At 37.4% G+C, this 16,943-nt stretch overlaps 1 protein-coding gene across 3 annotated transcripts in view; it reads left to right on the top strand.

The window, feature by feature from the left end:
• Positions 1–16,943, top strand: part of PLCH1 (phospholipase C eta 1) — a 231,552-nt gene that overhangs the window by 131,906 nt on the left and 82,703 nt on the right. For 2 of the 3 annotated variants that reach the window (XM_064378846.1, XM_012447398.3), the window contains exons 1-2: positions 10,434–10,620; positions 13,567–13,737. In XM_064378846.1, coding sequence (XP_064234916.1) covers positions 10,567–10,620; positions 13,567–13,737 — 225 coding nt within the window. In that variant the 5' untranslated portion in view covers positions 10,434–10,566. Of the gene's footprint in view, positions 1–638; positions 786–2,874; positions 3,119–10,433; positions 10,621–13,566; positions 13,738–16,943 lie in introns of those variants that run through there. The other variant, XM_012447394.3, reaches the window with a different exon arrangement.

The raw sequence follows: 16,943 nt of genomic DNA, 5'->3' as shown, positions 1-16,943 counted from the left end.
TTAACTTGGACTATAAGTGATTTGGATATTACCTGGATTCATTCACCAAGTTATTCCTTTAGATGGATTATCTTAGTAGTTTAATGCATCAACAAGTGTTTTGTGTTCAACTGTGAAAACTTGATTTTTTCTGATTACATTTAAAAAATAATATTTATTTAGCTGTTTTCAAGCATCATATGTAGTTATAATCCAATTTTAACAATCATCAGCATTTTGCCAATCTTGTTTCTATTGATTGCATTTAAAGCGTTATTATAAGTTATTTTTATAATTGGCTCTATAAAAACTCACAAGACTTACCATGTCTGAGAACTTGCTTTAAGAACATAAATCCAAGTATCAAATAGTCATACGTCTCATACCAAAAAAACAGAACGGAAGATAGCCCTGTGAAACAGTAATGCATTACTTACCTGGAAGTAAAAATTTTTTTTCCTGTTAGTAAGGCTTTTTACTGGCTTAAGCCTGATGAATCAATTCCTTAACAACTCACTTTTCAGATGATCTCTACCAAATTTGTCCTGGTCCTTGGAGTCTTTGCAGGTGAATCAGAGGTTTTATTTAACTCTAAAACCTGGATACCAGTATGCCTATGCGTTGTTTGATAGCTGGATATACTCTCATTTCTTTTGCAGTTGAAAGATGCATGAGTGTAATGCAGTCCGGGACACAGATGATCAAACTGAAACGTGGAACCAAAGGGCTTGTTCGCCTCTTTTACCTGGATGAGCACCGGACACGCCTTCGATGGCGACCCTCTAGGAAGAGCGAGAAGGCAAAAAGTAAACAGATCTTTGATTTCTTTGCTTGGCTTGACATATTAACACATGGCTTATACTGAGTGGGCTCTTAAAGCTTCAGATCTGTGGAACTTTTACTTTTGTAAGTTTGGAGTTAGTTGATTTTGGATGTTGAGAGGCAGAATAGTGACCATCTTTGGGGAATTTAAATCCATAAAAGTTTTCTTGTCCATTAATACTGTAAATGGTAATACTTCCCCTGTGTTGGAGACATGATTTTTTGTTGTTGTTGGAATATATGGTTTTACAGCCTGAGACCTTTTATGTTCCTACAAATGGCGAGGGACATCATAAAGCTAATAAGCTTTAAAGTGTATTGCCATATTTTGAGCACTATTAAGTAATTAATGAATTAACAACACCATTTAAATTTATCAAGTAAAGTAGTTTTGATGTGACTCCTACTTAAAGCTTCTTTCTCCCACACCATGTTAGTCAGCTTTCCCTAGAGAAGCACAATCAATAGGATGGATGGATGGATGATTGGATAGATAGATAGATAGATAGATAGATAGATAGATAGATAGATAGATAGATAGATAGATGTATTAGAGGACTTAGAAGAATTAGCTTATGTGATTTTGGAGGCCAAAAAGTCACATGATAGGCCATCTGCAAGCTGGAGAACCAGGAAAGCTGGTGGTGTAGCTCAGTTTGAGTCCAAAGGCCTGAGAAGCAGGGGAGATGATGGTATAATTCCAAGTCCAAGGTTGAAGGCCTGAGATCCGGGGGCCACTGATGCAAGTCCCAGAGTGCAAAGGTGGCAGGACCTTGGGCTGAGCATAGACTCATTTCCTTGTGAGTCATGTGGGAAATGAGTTGATACCAGAAAAAAAATTGCAACCCTGCCATTAAGTTTGCAAAAGTGAGGGATAGATGGTGTATATAAATAATCAGTAGGATATACAACACTTCCGATTCCTACTGAAAAATAAACAAGCGCACAAACCAAAAATAATTTATTAGTCTGAAATTATCCTTCTTGCCCTGTGCTTCTTTGATCCAAACTTTCGTATTTGCTCAGCTATGTAAATAATGCTAATTTCTGTGACTCCAGCCACTCCATAATCTAGCCATTGTCTACCTTTCCAGTTCTATCTCCCGTTATTCTCCCTCTCGAGCTTTCCAGTCCAGCCTAAGTGGCCTGGTTAGCATCCCTGGAGTGGGCCTTATGATTCTATATCTTTTTCCGCCTCTCCTCTGGTGTCACCTTGCTCCTCTCCACTTCTCCAAGCTCTGCTCTGCCTTCGCCACCTTAGCCCTATGGCATTTTCTCTAGGGATGCCAATTGCATTTAGCTCGGCTATTTAGGTGTCAGAAGTTTTTTTCCTTTCAGTTTTCTAACGATCTTCTTGTGGATGTTGCAAAACACCAAAATGAGCTCTAGGTCTTTGCATATTTTCTCTAAATATGTAAACTATAAATTTGACATAGTCATTGCCACCTTTTCTACCAGTCTTTTTGCCGTAATTGACATATCTAGTTTTTTACTGCAAATTTCAGCACATCCTGAATTACTGCCTTAGGAGAACGTTGTCAAGACAGCTCAGGCAGTGTAAGTGTTATGTAGAGAAGGTTTCTAGTGGGAAACAACAGGGCCAGGCTTTCACATTTAACTTGAAACCACAACTTGCAGGCAATTAACTTTTTCATACTTATTTTTACTTTTATTTTTTGGAGATGGAGTCTCGCTCTGTTTCCCAGGCTGGAGTGCCGTGGTGTGGTCTCAGCTCACTGCAACCTGCACCTCCCAAGTTCAAGCAATTCTCCTGCCCCAGCCTCTGGAGTAGCTGGGACTACAGACGCATGCCACCATGCCTGGCCATGTTTTTTGTATTTTTAGTAGAGATGGGGTTTCACTGTGTTGCCCAGGCTAGTCTTGAACTCCTGAGCTCAGTCCATCCACCTGCCTCGGCCTCCCAAAGTGCTGGGATTACAGGCGTGAGCCACCGCACTTGGCCTCATACTTATTTTTTATATTTAAAATGATTTTGCTTTTCTTGTTTCTTAGTGCATGTAAATAAGTATCTTTGCCTGCTGTATGACTGTGTGTATATCATTTTCTTCACAGTACTTATTGATTCCATTTACAAAGTGACTGAGGGTCGGCAGTCTGAAATATTCCACAGACAAGCTGAGGGGAACTTTGACCCCAGCTGCTGTTTCACCATCTACCATGGCAACCACATGGAGTCCCTGGACCTCATCACCTCCAACCCCGAGGAGGCCCGCACCTGGATCACAGGCCTCAAGTACCTGATGGCTGGCATCAGTGATGAAGATTCCCTTGCCAAAAGGCAGAGGACCCATGACCAATATCCTTTCTAGAATTTTCTTTTGAGCTCTCGCTCTCTTGCTCTCTGTGTATGCATATGTGTGTGTGTGTGTGTGTGTGTGTGTGTGTGTGTGTGAAGTAAGGATTAAACTGTTTTAATTTTTCCCATAATTTCCCTTTCTCTTTCTTTACCCCCACACCCTTCTCTCCCCTCCTGACTCTCATTCCAAATTAATGAATGCATGAAATGTATGGAAACTTAAACTTGTATGAATTCAGGAGCAAAATTCTTTGAAGAGACTCAATCTAGCTCCACAATCAGAGGTCTCCAAATATAGCCTCAAGTTTCCTAAGAGAGAGGAAGTGCCCATTAAGTATCATTGCCTTTTTTAAATCATAGGAATATTCATTAACTGGGAAAACACTGATTTGGATTAGAGAAAATTCTACTTTGTTATGAAGTCAGTTTAGTTTAACAAATACTCTGTGAGTTGCAGTTAGGTACTGGGCACTGAGCTTTTTCCTGCTTTTTTTCTTTCTTTTTTTTCAGATGGAGTTTCGCTCTTGTTGTCCAGGCTAGAGTGCAATGGCGCAATCACTGCAACCTCTGCCTCTCAGGTTCAAGCAATTCTCCTGCCTCAGCCTCCTGAGTAGCTGGGATTACAAGCATGTGCCACCATGCCTGGCTAATTTTGTATTTTTAGTAGACACAGGATTTCTCCGTGTTGGTCAGGCTGGTCTTGAACTCCTGACCTCAGGTGATCTGCCTGCCCTGATCTCACAAAGTGCTGAGATTACAGGTATGAGCCACTGCGCCCGGCCTGCTTTTTCTCCTCCTTACAGTTTGGAGACTGAACTGATTGATACCAAAGGGGAAGTTATTTTTTACTTACTAATATTTACCCTCTCTTAATTGCTTGAGAAACTGGAATCTAAGTCTCATTCTTGATTAAACCTTGCTTGTGGTCCTGCAGTGCTGACAAGATAAATGATTAATGGGGTTGGTCTGCAGGCATCTTTCCTGCTGGGATTGACTGGGCATATAGCAAGGCCTTTCTGGGCTCAATTTCCTGATCTTTAAAGTGAGGGTATTAGGCTAGTTGACTGCTTTTGTTCCCTTCTTCACATTCTGAATGGCCTTAAAATATAGGTGTCTCTGTCCATGCAGAGAATAGAGCTACTCCCTTGCCATCATTGATTTGTGTGCCCTAATTTTTTCCCAGGGGTTGGTGATATATTTGTGCTACTCTAGCTATAATCCCTTGCCCAGAGTATTGTTGGAGCAGAATGGAAATAATTCAGCTCATGAAAGGATCTTGACAGTGTGAGAAGTCTGAGTTGATGAGCCATGATGTTTTCATCAATATTCACAGCATGCAGATAAAGGCAACTGGGATTTAGAAATGAACAAAACACAAGCAGGATTTAACTTTCTGTGCTTAAGTCTGTTGGTTTGATTTCTAACTCTTTAACATTTGGTAAAAAACAACCAACCAAAAATACTGAATGTTTTCAGGTACAGGTGTGAGAAACCATATTAACAGTGCCTTCCACAATAAGGAAAATTCAGTTTCTCATGAACAAGAGATCTGAGATGGGGCATTTCCAGGGTCAGCTAATTCATTGGTTCAGTTATGTCATCAGGGACCCAGGTCCTGCCATTCTCAGCATGTCAGCTTGGTCTTGCAGCTGACTGCCCTTTCGTCAGAGCTGCTGCAGCTTCAGGCAGTAGCTCTAAGCACAGCCCTGCATAGAGGTAGCAGAGTTTCTTCTCACAAATCTTTTTTTTTTTTTTTTAAGGGAAAAGAAAAACCCCCCAAAAGACAACTTCTCGTCTTTGCCCAAAATTATTATTGTTGGCTCATTCATTCCTAAACCAGTCTCTTGCAGGAGAAATTAATTGACATGATTAAACTTTGATCTCAGAACCTTTTTTTTGCTCTTAGAAACTGAAGACTTGGGCTGGGTGCAGGGGCTCCTTGCTGTAATCACAGCACTTTAGGAGGCTGAGGTGGAAGGATCACTTGAGGCCAGGAGTTTGAGACCAGTCTGGGCAACATAGTGAGACACCATCTTTACAAAAAATTAAAAAGATTAGCCAGTTGTGGTGGCACATGCCTGTAGTGCCAGCTACTCAGGTGGCTGAGATGGGAAGATTGCCTGAGCTCAGGAGTTGGAGGCAATGGTGAGCTATGGTTACACCACTGTACTCAAGCTTGGAGAGCAGAGCAAGACTCTGTCTCTTAAAAACAAGAAAACTAACAAAAAACCCCTGAAGATTCTGAAAAGCTTTTGTTTATGTGGGATCTATTTATTGGAACTTGTCATATTAGAGATTAAATGTGAGACATAAAAATGTGTTTATAATAATAATGAACTCTGTTGCATATTAACATTTTTATAAAAAGTATTTTTCAAAACAAAACAAGTTAGAAGAGTAGTATCGCTTTACCGTTTTACAAATCTCTTTAATGTCTGACAATAGAACATATGGGTTCTTTTATCTGCTTCCGTGTTCAGTCTGTTGTGATGTGTGGTTTCGATTGAACTACATGAAAAAAATCTAGCCTCACACAGACATGTGGTTGGAAAAGGGGGAACTTCATGTTTATGGAGACCCCCAGGACTATACTCTGAGGACAGTTGTATTAAACCCAGATTTACCTCCTCCCATCAAGTTCCCACTCATCATTAAAGCACATGGCTTTTGGGTGCCTGAACAAAATCAAGGTTGTTGTAGCAAGAAAGAAGAAAGAGCAGTGGCCACAGGGGAAGCCACCAAATCTGGAAGCTTCTAGCCTCACCCAATTAACTAGGACAAGTTCACAGCACTCTAGTGCCTTAAGTCACTTATAGAAGTCTCTCTCATAATCCTTGAAAGAGATGAGTTAGAGATGGGCATAAACTATCTTTTTACTTTGTTAGTCAAAAGTTTTTTGAACCTGTTTGCCCATGTTTACTGGCACTTGAAAGTTTTCATGTTTTATGGGATTCATTTCCTGAAAATATGCTGTCCAGAAAGCAGGTGTACTGTGGCACTACACAGAGAAAGAATTTTATACATAGAAGCAGTTGATTTTTTGTGTCAGTGAAGGAGAAAAAGGGAAATAATAAATTAATGAATAGTTAGTAAAGAGGAAGCTGAAGTAAAAAATGAGAAAGGTTATGTTGAGTCAGGGAATCACTTTGATACAGATTTGTCAGAGTTTAATAGTGTTTTAGATAACATCCTAATAATGGGATTACATCCTTAATTTTGCAAACATTTAATTCTACATTAATGAAGAGAACAGATTTGAGATGTTCGTTATTAGATTTCACTTAGGACTGAAAATTTTAACTGTCAAGGAATAATGAGAATAATGAATCTTACAAGGCTGCATGAGAAAATCTATCCGGTCTAGGGTGTAACTTAGTTCTGCAGTATGGCCATGTTGAGTGATGGCTATGATGCAGTGCTCATACTTACTAGAAGAAATCCAGTGTCATTAAGGGATCAGACCTGGTGCTGCACTGCCTAGGGTAAAGCCCCCACTCTCCCTGGACTGTGTAAATTTGGATAAATTACTTATGTTCTTTTGCCTTCAAGTCTTTTATCTGAAACATGGTAATGATGATAATGATGGTATCTACCATATAGAGCTGTGTGAAGATCAAGTGAGTATATTTATATAGTCTTTAGAACACTGCCTAGCACCTAATAAGCACTTTACAAGTAATAGGTACTGTTGTCATTGCTAAAAAGAGGTAGAGTGGCAAATCTTTAGCTTTCCTATTCAGATAATGAAAGCCTGAATTCTTAGCAGATCTGTATGCAAAGATGATAGTGATGGATCAGCAATTTTCTCCATCAGACCATTCTCCTTCGTATTTTCCCCACCTTATCTCATGACCCCATGAGGGAAATTATTACCTCCAGAAGGCTTTAAGTGGCCTGTTATGTATGTTGTAAATTCAGACTTTATTCTTTACCCTCAAACTGCTGGGCAAATCTGGCCCACTCCTGATTTTTGTGTGAACTCCTGAGCTAAGAATAGGTTTTAAATGGTTAAAAAAATCAAAAGAAAAACATTTTGTGACCTGTGAAAATTATTTGAAATTAAAATCTCAGGGTTCATAAATAAAGGTTTATTGGAACACAACCATGTTCATTAATTTATGTCTGTATGGCTGCTTTCTCATGACAGTGACTGAGTGGAATAGTTGCAGCTGAGAGCAAATGTCCTGCAAAACTTAAAATATTCACTGTCAGGCCCTTTACAGAAAAGTCTGCCCTCCTCTATACTATACAGGATCATTCAATGCTTTACATGCTCCTACAGTCTCTTGATAGAAAATCCTAGACCATTACTTTGCAATCAGTCTCACTCAGATTTCTCTGTAGAATGACTGATTTCTCTTTTTAAACTTATGGGTGTGGCTGTAAATTATTAATTCAGGGCTTTACTGGGCACTCATACCTTAATTATGAAGAACATATTTAAGATATCAGGACAATTTTACCTGGAGTTTTATACCATGTGGACCATTACTGGAAAGAATAGTTTTTTCATTTATGGAATCTTAGGGTTGGAAGGGATTTCAAGGTTAAAAGTCGTGCTCCTTGACATTGTAGGTGAAGAAACGGAGGCTTCAAGAGGTGATGTGAGTAAACCACAGTCACAGGGCAAAGTAAGTAGTAGAATTAGGACTAGTGTATATTTCTTGGTTTGATTCCACCTCTGTTTCTACTTTACCAGTCCCCTAAACCAATAGTCAAAGCCAGTTTCCATGTTGGTACTAAAGGCTTTGCAGACACAGGCTTATCCTAAAGGTTTGTATCTGCAGAATACACACATGCTTAGGGTTTGGCTGTCCCTGCCTCTTCTCTGGAGAAGATTCTGAGAGGCTTTGATAAAGAATTATAGAATAAAATGATAAAAATATTACTGCCATTGGACTCCTTTCATCACTTCCTTGAACTCTAGCCATATACTTTGTGGAACACATAGTAGTGTCCACAGTCGAAAGCCCCAAGTGGGTGCTACATGCCTTGAAAACAGAACAAAATGCGACTGAGGCACTTATTAGTAATTGTGCCGAATGTTTCACCCTTTTGGTTTTTCAGTTAATTTTCCCCCAGATCTGGACCTCCCTTTAACTTTTAGGGATCGTATAAAATGGAGTCCTAACAAGTCTATGGGGAAAAATTGAACTAGAAAGGGCTGGGCTACTTATTTTAAAATGTTTTAAAGGGAAAAAATGTGAAATAAAGTATTTACAAAATATGAAATAAGGAAATCTGAAAATCTCCTCTACTTAATTTTAGAAGGAATAATACTTTACCCGTCTGGGTGCTTTTACTTTCTGAGGTATAATCTACAGTCATAATCTGAATCGCATAGAAAATGGAAATATGCTGTGCCCTCTCCTCTGATACACATTCATTCTCCCATTTCTTGCTTTTAAAACTATAGCTTTCTCTTACTTTGATTCTCTGTTTTTTTTTTTTTGTATCATCTTATTCTTTTTCTCTCCATTACCCTTCAAACTTTGAAGTTTAATTTGTTTTCTAAATTTGCACACAATACCTGCCTTTTGTAACCTACCCCTCAACAACTATGAATCATCCATTTAAAAAAATCCTTTGCTAAAAGTTAACTGGGAATTTTCAATTCCTGTATTTATTACCATTTCATCTGCTTTCTCACTATGTAAAGCAACCTAAGGCTTCTCTCATTGAGGATCCTTTAAAATTTCTGTTCACATGGTGTAAATCTTCTGTATCTAAACTCAGCCTCTTATTCTCAGTCACCCCATCTCATACCTGAGCTTTGAGGGCACCTCCTAGCACATTACACTCGTATTTCACATTACTTGTCTGTGATTCAGAAATTTGGGCTGATTAGGTGAGAACCATCAAAGCTAGTAATAGGAAGAGAAGCATAGTGTAGAGACAGACCTTATGTGTAGAAGAGTATGCTAGATCAGGTACAAAAGGCCTGGGTTGAGACCTGGTTCTCATACTAATTATTACTGTATTTCTCCCTCTCCTCTCATTTTATATCTTTATCTGAACAATAATGAGATTGAACTAGATGGCCTAATTTGCTAAATGTTGGAGTGGGACTGAGAAAAGAGAATTGAAAAGAAAAAGATACTAGGTAAAAGGGCATAGGAGAAGATAAGCCCTATATTTATGATATTTGGGGTTTTATCATAAAAAGATTCTTAAACAGCAGTGAAGAGCTGTAATATGGGGCCGTTCCTGCTATGTGCCATCTATATGCCTCATAAATGAAGAATTCTAACCTTGTGAATGGGAACTAGTAGGGACACAAGGTTTGTGTTATGGACATGGCAGCATAACTAAGAAAAACTGGTCAGGAAATGAGAAACAAAAAGGGATAACATTTGAAGTCATATAGAAATATTTATGTTTATGGAGTTTGCTATTGGAGGTGTTATTGTATTGCTAGATTGGAATTAGAACAAGTAATATAGTGTTTTTCTCCTACAGTTGATGAAATATAGTGTTTTATAATAATAGATTTGATATTTAATTTGGATAAGATTGAGTAAGAATGTTTCAATTAAAGGTGCTCAAAATAATTTGTTTTATCTCTCATTTCGCAGTGGAGGGAACCCCCACCTTTTTTTTTTTGTGATGGATTTTTGGTCTTGTCGCCCGTGCTGGAGTGCAGTGGGGCAATCTTGGGTCACTGCAACCTCTGCCTCCTGAGTTCAAGGATTCTCCTGCCTCAGCCTCTCGAGTAGCTGAGATTACAGGTGCCTGCCACTATGCCCAGCTAATTTTTATATTTTTAGTAGACATGGGGTTTCACCATGTTGGCCAGGCTGCTCTCAAACTCCTGACTTCAGGTGATCCACCTCCCTCAGCTTCCCAAAGTGCTGGGATTACAGGTGTAAGCCGCCGCGCCTGGCCAGGAACCCCCTTTATATGTTCTCCTTCCATTCCTGGTTTGTTGTTATCATCATTGTTGTTGTCATCACTATTAGTAGCTCATCAGAGCCTATGGATTGCAGGGCCTCCTCCAAAGAATTTCTTCTCGAGTTCTGTTACTGACACATGTCCTTGTGAGTATTCTGTGAGAGCAGTTTTTAATTTTGATGAGAACACAAGTATATATATATATATATATATATATATATATATATATATAAAATTGTGTTTTAGGTTTTGGGGTACATGTGAAGAACATGCAGCATTGTTGCATAGGTACATACATGGCAATGTGGTTTGCTGTCTTCCTCCTCATCACCTATATCTGGCATTTCTCCCCATGTTATCTCTCCCCAAGTCCCCATCCCCCACTGTCCCTCCCCTAGTTCCTCCCCCACAGACCTCAGTGTGTGATGCTCCCCTCCCTGTGTCCATGAGAACACAGGCGTTTTCTTTGACCTTTCTGCACATGGGTGAAGCAGACCTTTGAGGAAGCTGATAAGAATGGTGATGGCTTGTTGAATATTGAAGAGATACATCAGCTGATGCATAAACTGAATGTTAATCTGCCCCGAAGAAAAGTCAGACAAATGTTTCAGGTCAGTTTTCACAATTTCATTGGCCTTATATAAAATACACAGAGGTTATTGATATACTTAGGCATATTAAAAGGCTATTTTGCTTTGTTGGAAGCTAATATATGTGCTCTGTACTGTTTTATTTTTCTTCGATGAAGAAATGATTTTGTTTTATCAAGTAAAAAGACTTTATAAACTTAACATGTGTCCAAAATTTCACTTCGCAAAATGCTTTTCTGTTATTGTTGCTGTTTTCCTGACACTTAAATAATGGAGGAAACTTGATTGAGTCTTTTGACAGAACAATAATACCTCATTTCCCTACCTCATGGGGCTGTTGTGAGTATCAGAATAAAGACTAGGTAACATGACCAAAAAATAGCACTTGTTTAAAACCTCAAGAGCTCTCTAGTTCGTCTCTGAGGAGTTCAAGATTTAGTATCCATGAGGATTAGGAGGGCAATTCACTCCTACCATTTAGGGAGCTCTCTAGAATTTCATTCCACTCTTTGTTGATGTTAGATGAAATGCTCTTTCCCTGTTGGTAAGTCATTGAGAAAAATCCTTGGGTCCAGACTTATTCTGTGGCATCCAGGTAGGACTGCATTTAGTCCTCATCTGAGGTGCAGAAGTGAGCTCTCGTTTAAGTCAGAGCAAAGACAATGTTAGGCTATTAGAAATTACTAGAGTATTAATTTATAAAAGATTGTTATTTGAAGATATGTGTATAATCCATGTTTTGGAATGATTTTCTATTCTAAGGGAGTAGGTAAGTGATACTTTGTGCATGTAAAAATAAGCATAGGAGGGCAATATGATGTTTAGTGTTTTGTGCTTATTCTTTGAGATGGTAAGAACAGAGACCACATGGGGTATATGTTGCAACAACAAATGGAAGACAGAGGCTGACTCTGTTCTGTGACCTTTTAGGGTGGCCCTGTTCTTGATTGGAGATGGTTTGCATTGTGGGAGGCCGAGTCCCGTTGCACTGGAGAACAGCATGAGAGAATGGGAAAAGGAGGAAGGAGTGAGATTTGCTATATAGGGAACCTGAGAGATGGAGTGAAGGACTTTGGAGGGGAAATGAATTATGTTCTAACATATGGGAAGGTTTGACATGTTTCTGGTATTCCTTGTCATCCCACTTTTGCCTGCTATGAGCTCCACCTCCTATCTGTTCATTTGCACGGGAGCTGATCACAGCATTGAAGAGGTAACTGCTGATTCATTGTAAGAGGCAATCTTAAAGTCTATACCTATGCAAATCATGATTTCTTGGGTAATTTTGTGAAGTCAAATTTGGAAGTATTTGTTCATAATTGAACCAAGGTTAGCAAAATTTTAAAAAGATTTTAATGACCACTTAGACTTTCAAACCTTTGTTTAAAACCATGTAACAGTTGAGTATCCTTCACAAAATCTATGCATTTCAAAATGCCATTCATTCCTTGTCTGTTTTTGTTTAGTTACGATTGTGTTCACTTAGAATGAAGAAGATCACATAAATGGGTCAGTTGCTCATTGTTTATCCCCGATAGTTTTATGGTTTTATGAATCATTCAGCCAACCAGTAAGTAAGGCATATGATGAAAGCATTGTGCTCAATAATTACTAGAAACAGATAATTTTAACAAGAAATCAATCCAGATGGATTGTTCAGACTTTTCTATGGAGGGAAAGCAGGGAGTTACCAATGATGCCCATGGATTTAATAGCATCAGTCCTACCTATGGCTAATTAAGAGAGATTCTCTCATAGGTAAAAATTATATGTGATTGGATTACAGTTCAGAAACCAATGAGAGACTGGTATTTTTCTCATGTGTTAAATATATCTTCTTTCTTTTGTTCTTGATTAGTCTTGTTCAAGCTTTCTCATTTTTATTGGTTCTCTAGAAATCAGGCTTTGGTTTTCCTTCTCACCTGTATGTTATAGCTGTTGGTTTTCTATTTTATTACTTTTTGGTTTTGTTTATAATTTATTTTCTTCATTTAATTTTTTTTCACATTTTGAGTTGAATTATTAGCTTTTAAAAAAAATCTACTTTGCTTTCTAATAAAATTAAGACTTCAAGTTTCATTCTAATGTTATTTTTTAAGTTTTAATATGTAGTGTATTTTTCACTTCTATATATTTCATTTCCTGTTTAGAATTGTATTGTTTCTAGTTTTTTTTTTTTTAGCTTTCTTTATTGATTTATAAATTTACAGTGCTCAGAACAATTGGTTTGTATTGTTACACCTGAGGGAGTTAGAAGGAAAGCGCCACACCCTGAGTTCCAATTGAGAGTCCTTTATTGCCAGCAGCTGAGAGTCAGCTCATGCTCACAATCTCTCAGCCCTGAAGAAGGGGTTTGATTCCTTTTTATATCTTGCTTAAGAGAGGGGAGGAGGAGACTAGCTGAAGCAGAATTTATAGAAGCAGAACAAGCAAGTTAGATAAGGAGGCTTGTAACTAGGAGGCAGGAGGTTCCCATGATTGTTGATTACTAAGGAGAGTATACACAAGCGGTTCCCATGATTGCAATAACCAAGGGGGTTATTTGGTACTTGCCATACAATCAATCAAGGGGGTATTAACAATAGCAAGTGGGCTTGCCAAGCAGGATATGGTTATAATGGTTATATGCCTCTATAGTTCTAAGCACAGCATGACCCAGCACAGTAGCATGACCCAGGTATGCACTCAAGGGAGAAATGGCAGGAGGGGTGAGGTGGAGGTTAAGATGGAATCTGTCTGGCTCTCAGCAAGATGGAGTCTGTCAGGCTAACACAGTATGAGGTTGATTCTTTATAATTTGTTGAAACTTTCTTTCTGGCCAAATATGTGGTCACTTTTTATAATGTTCTATGTGTGCTCACCACTTGGGATTTGTGTACTAGCCCTTTTCTGGTAAATATTATTTTCCAGTACTCAATTTCCTATTTCTAACCTTCAAATTACTTTATTTTTCTATGCCCTTTTCAGGAAGCTGACACAGATGAGAATCAAGGAACTTTGACATTTGAAGAGTTCTGTGTTTTTTACAAAATGATGTCTTTGAGACGAGATCTTTATTTGTTGCTTTTGAGCTACAGTGACAAGAAAGATCACCTAACTGTGGAAGAACTGGCTCAGTTTTTGAAGGTGGAGCAAAAGGTATCATTTGACTGTTAAAATGAAAGTTTACTTAAAAGTACTCATGAAAGATACAAGGCTTTCTTTTGGTGTTAAATATAGGTATGCTTTAAATTTCACAAGGGGAGTAAATATCACAGGTTCACAAAAATCTTATCTATGAGTCATTTAAAACAATTTTTAGCAGCTTTTAAGAGAGGAAGTGGTAACTTGAACACTGGGTTATATAATTCTTAACCTTAAATGCACTGAGTACAGATATGCACATTTTCCCACAAAGAAATGAATGTTAATATTTTAATACAATGGTAATGCTTTCTTTATGCTAATACTATGATGTATTAATATTAGTTTAAATTTATACTTTATATTAGTATAAATAAGTCAAATTTATTTATTTTAAATATAAATTTATATACTAATAAAATAGCTAGATATTTAACTATGACATAATTCTTAAGTACTATTATGGTAGGCCATTGATAATTCTGATAGGAAACTGGCATTTGATCATGTGAAAAGGCTAAGTGAATTAGGTCCTGATTAGCAAAGAGAACCTCTATAGGGTGAGTTAGGGTCAGCAAAGCAAGTCTTCTCAGTCTGCTTTCTAAATATCTCCTCAAAGTCTGTTTTTCACTAAAGTGGAGGAATAAATGAATGTTTCATTCAAAAATTTTAACCTTTTATATTAGACTTCTTGAGAGGAGGCTTTGGTTTTGTGCAATTGATGAGGTTTACTTTTAATTTTCTTAATGGACTAATTGTCTTAATATAAAGAGCTGCTTAACTCCTTTGTTCATTTTAAGTCAATGGCATTTAGCTCTGTTGAAATCATTTTGAAAAATCATCAAATATTTGGACTCTATAGTACAATAACCAGTGGCAACAATTCTTTCTATGGTACTTACACAAATAATCAGCCAGCTTGTGCTTGAACACTTAAATTTTTTAATAAAAGCTTTATTGAGATGTTATTCACATACCATAAAATTCACCCTTTTAAAGTATACATTTCAGTGGTTTTTAGTATATCAACAGAATTTTGCAACTATTGGCCGGGCACAGTGGCTCATGCCTGTAATGCCAGCACTTTGGGAGGCTGAGGAGGGCAGATCATCTGAGGTCAGGAGTTTGGACCAGCCTCGTCAACATGGTGAAACCCTGTCTCTACTAAAAATACAAAAGTTAGCTGGGTGTGGTGGCAAACCCCTGCAATCTCAGCTACTTGGGAGGCTGAGACAGGGAGAATTGCTTGAACCCAGGAGGCAGAGGTTGCAGCGAGCTGAGATGGCACCACTGCACTCCAGCCTGGGCAACAGAGCAAGACTCTATCTCAAAAAAATAGAAAGAAAAAAAGTTGTGCAACTATAACCACTATCTAACTTCAGAACATTTTCAGCACCCTAAGAAGAAACCCCATACCTATTAGCAATTATTCCCCATTTCTTTCTCCCCCACAGGCTGTGGCAACAACTAATATTTCTTTCTATGTTGATTTTTCTATTCTGGACATTTCATGTAAAGGGAATCATATCATATGTGACCTTTGTGATTGGCTTCCTTCATTTGACATAATGTTTTCAAGATTCATTCATGTTGTGGCATTATCAGTACTTCATTTCTTCTTATTGCCAAATAATATACCATTGTATGACTATATCACATTTTGTTTATATATTCATCAGTTGATGGAAATTTGGGTCATTTGCTTTTTTGAGGCCATTATGAATAATGCTGCTGTGAACATTCATGTACAAGATTTTGTGTGAACATACGTTGTCAAGTCTCTTGAATATATATCTAAGTGGAAAAGCTGGGTCACATAATTTGATCCCTTCTTTCAATCTGGATCTGGATATTGCAAACACTTTATGTGAACCAGGATAAACTTCTACCACAGAGCCCCAGTGAATAAAACATTGGATTAATATCTGAATATCAGAGAGGGAAAAATTTCCACCAGCTCTTAAGAAGTATAATTTATTGAGGATGTTCTGGATGACTTTGACAATTGTGTTTTCTTCCTTCAAGGTGTTAACAAGGATTTGAGATGCTATTAAGGAGATTGAAGTATGGTTGGGTGCTTGGATTAGTAAAATTTCAAATTAATTTATTTCCTTGTATGAATACTCTATTTCCTAGGCATTGTGCCAAGTTTTGGTAACGGACAAAACCTACACTCAGAAAGCTCAAAATAAAGAGCTTTTTTTTTTGGTACTTTACGATTTTGAGAGCCTATGATAAAAGGAAAGAGAATGCTAAGAAATAAAACAACATGCTGGATTTTTCCTTTTTGAGGTAGAATACGATTTATTATAATTATTATGCTGTATTTTTTTTTCTGGAAAGTTTGCTTCTTTAGAAGAAGTACCTTTGTGAAGATACTAAAAATTTTAATTAGTAATACATTGTTAATATACATGAAATCACGCTCACTTAGTTTTAGTACTAATTTGAATTAAATTGAATATTTGAAGTGATTTTCATTTGAGAGTTAATTCTTTTAACTTTCTTTAATTTTCTCCTACATAACCTGGAAAATTATGTTACACTTGGTGTAGTCTAAAACGTATTTGACATTCATAATTCAAGCTAGTAAATGCTGCTTATAGATTCATAAATGGCAAAAAAGTCTCACTGATTCAAAATCTGCTCTTATTTATATTAACATTTTTATAGCATTTAAATGCAATATTTGAATTTTTTAAATGTGAGATTAATTTGGTGATCAGAGTCTTTAATGTTTTGCTTTAGCAAGAATGAAAAAAAGTAGAAAGTATTTGGTAAACGAAATCCATATGTATGTTTTTTTTTCTGAATGATTTACTTATTGAGCCATAGGATAAAATATTTTCATGGCTTTTGAAACATATCTCCATAATGACATATAAGAGATTTGTTTCAGTTTATAATTAAGAAAGCAGTGAGCAAATTATTAGCTATTAAATGGATCACTTTTAGTGCTAATATGGTAGCTATAGAATAAGTTAATGTTTGGTTAATATTTTTGGATAGCAGGGATGAATATTTTTCCACGTTTGTTTTTTAATTGTAGTTTTTGAACTTTGAAGTGCTTTTTAAAATACAGAAAAATCTGTATGCATTCTGTCCTGTTTTTCTGTTGTTTATTGCCTCTGTGTGTGTGTGTGTGTGTGTGTGTGTGTGTGTGTGAGAGAGAGAGAGAGAGAGAGAGAGAGAGAGAGAAAGAGAGAGAGACAGACAGGCAG

The sequence above is a fragment of the Aotus nancymaae genome, unplaced genomic scaffold, assembly GCF_030222135.1.
Source record: "Aotus nancymaae isolate 86718 unplaced genomic scaffold, 86718_ANA_hifiasm-v0.15.2.pri h1tg000019l, whole genome shotgun sequence".
Lineage (NCBI taxonomy): Eukaryota > Metazoa > Chordata > Mammalia > Primates > Aotidae > Aotus > Aotus nancymaae.
This window is presented reverse-complemented; position numbering and strand designations above follow the sequence as displayed.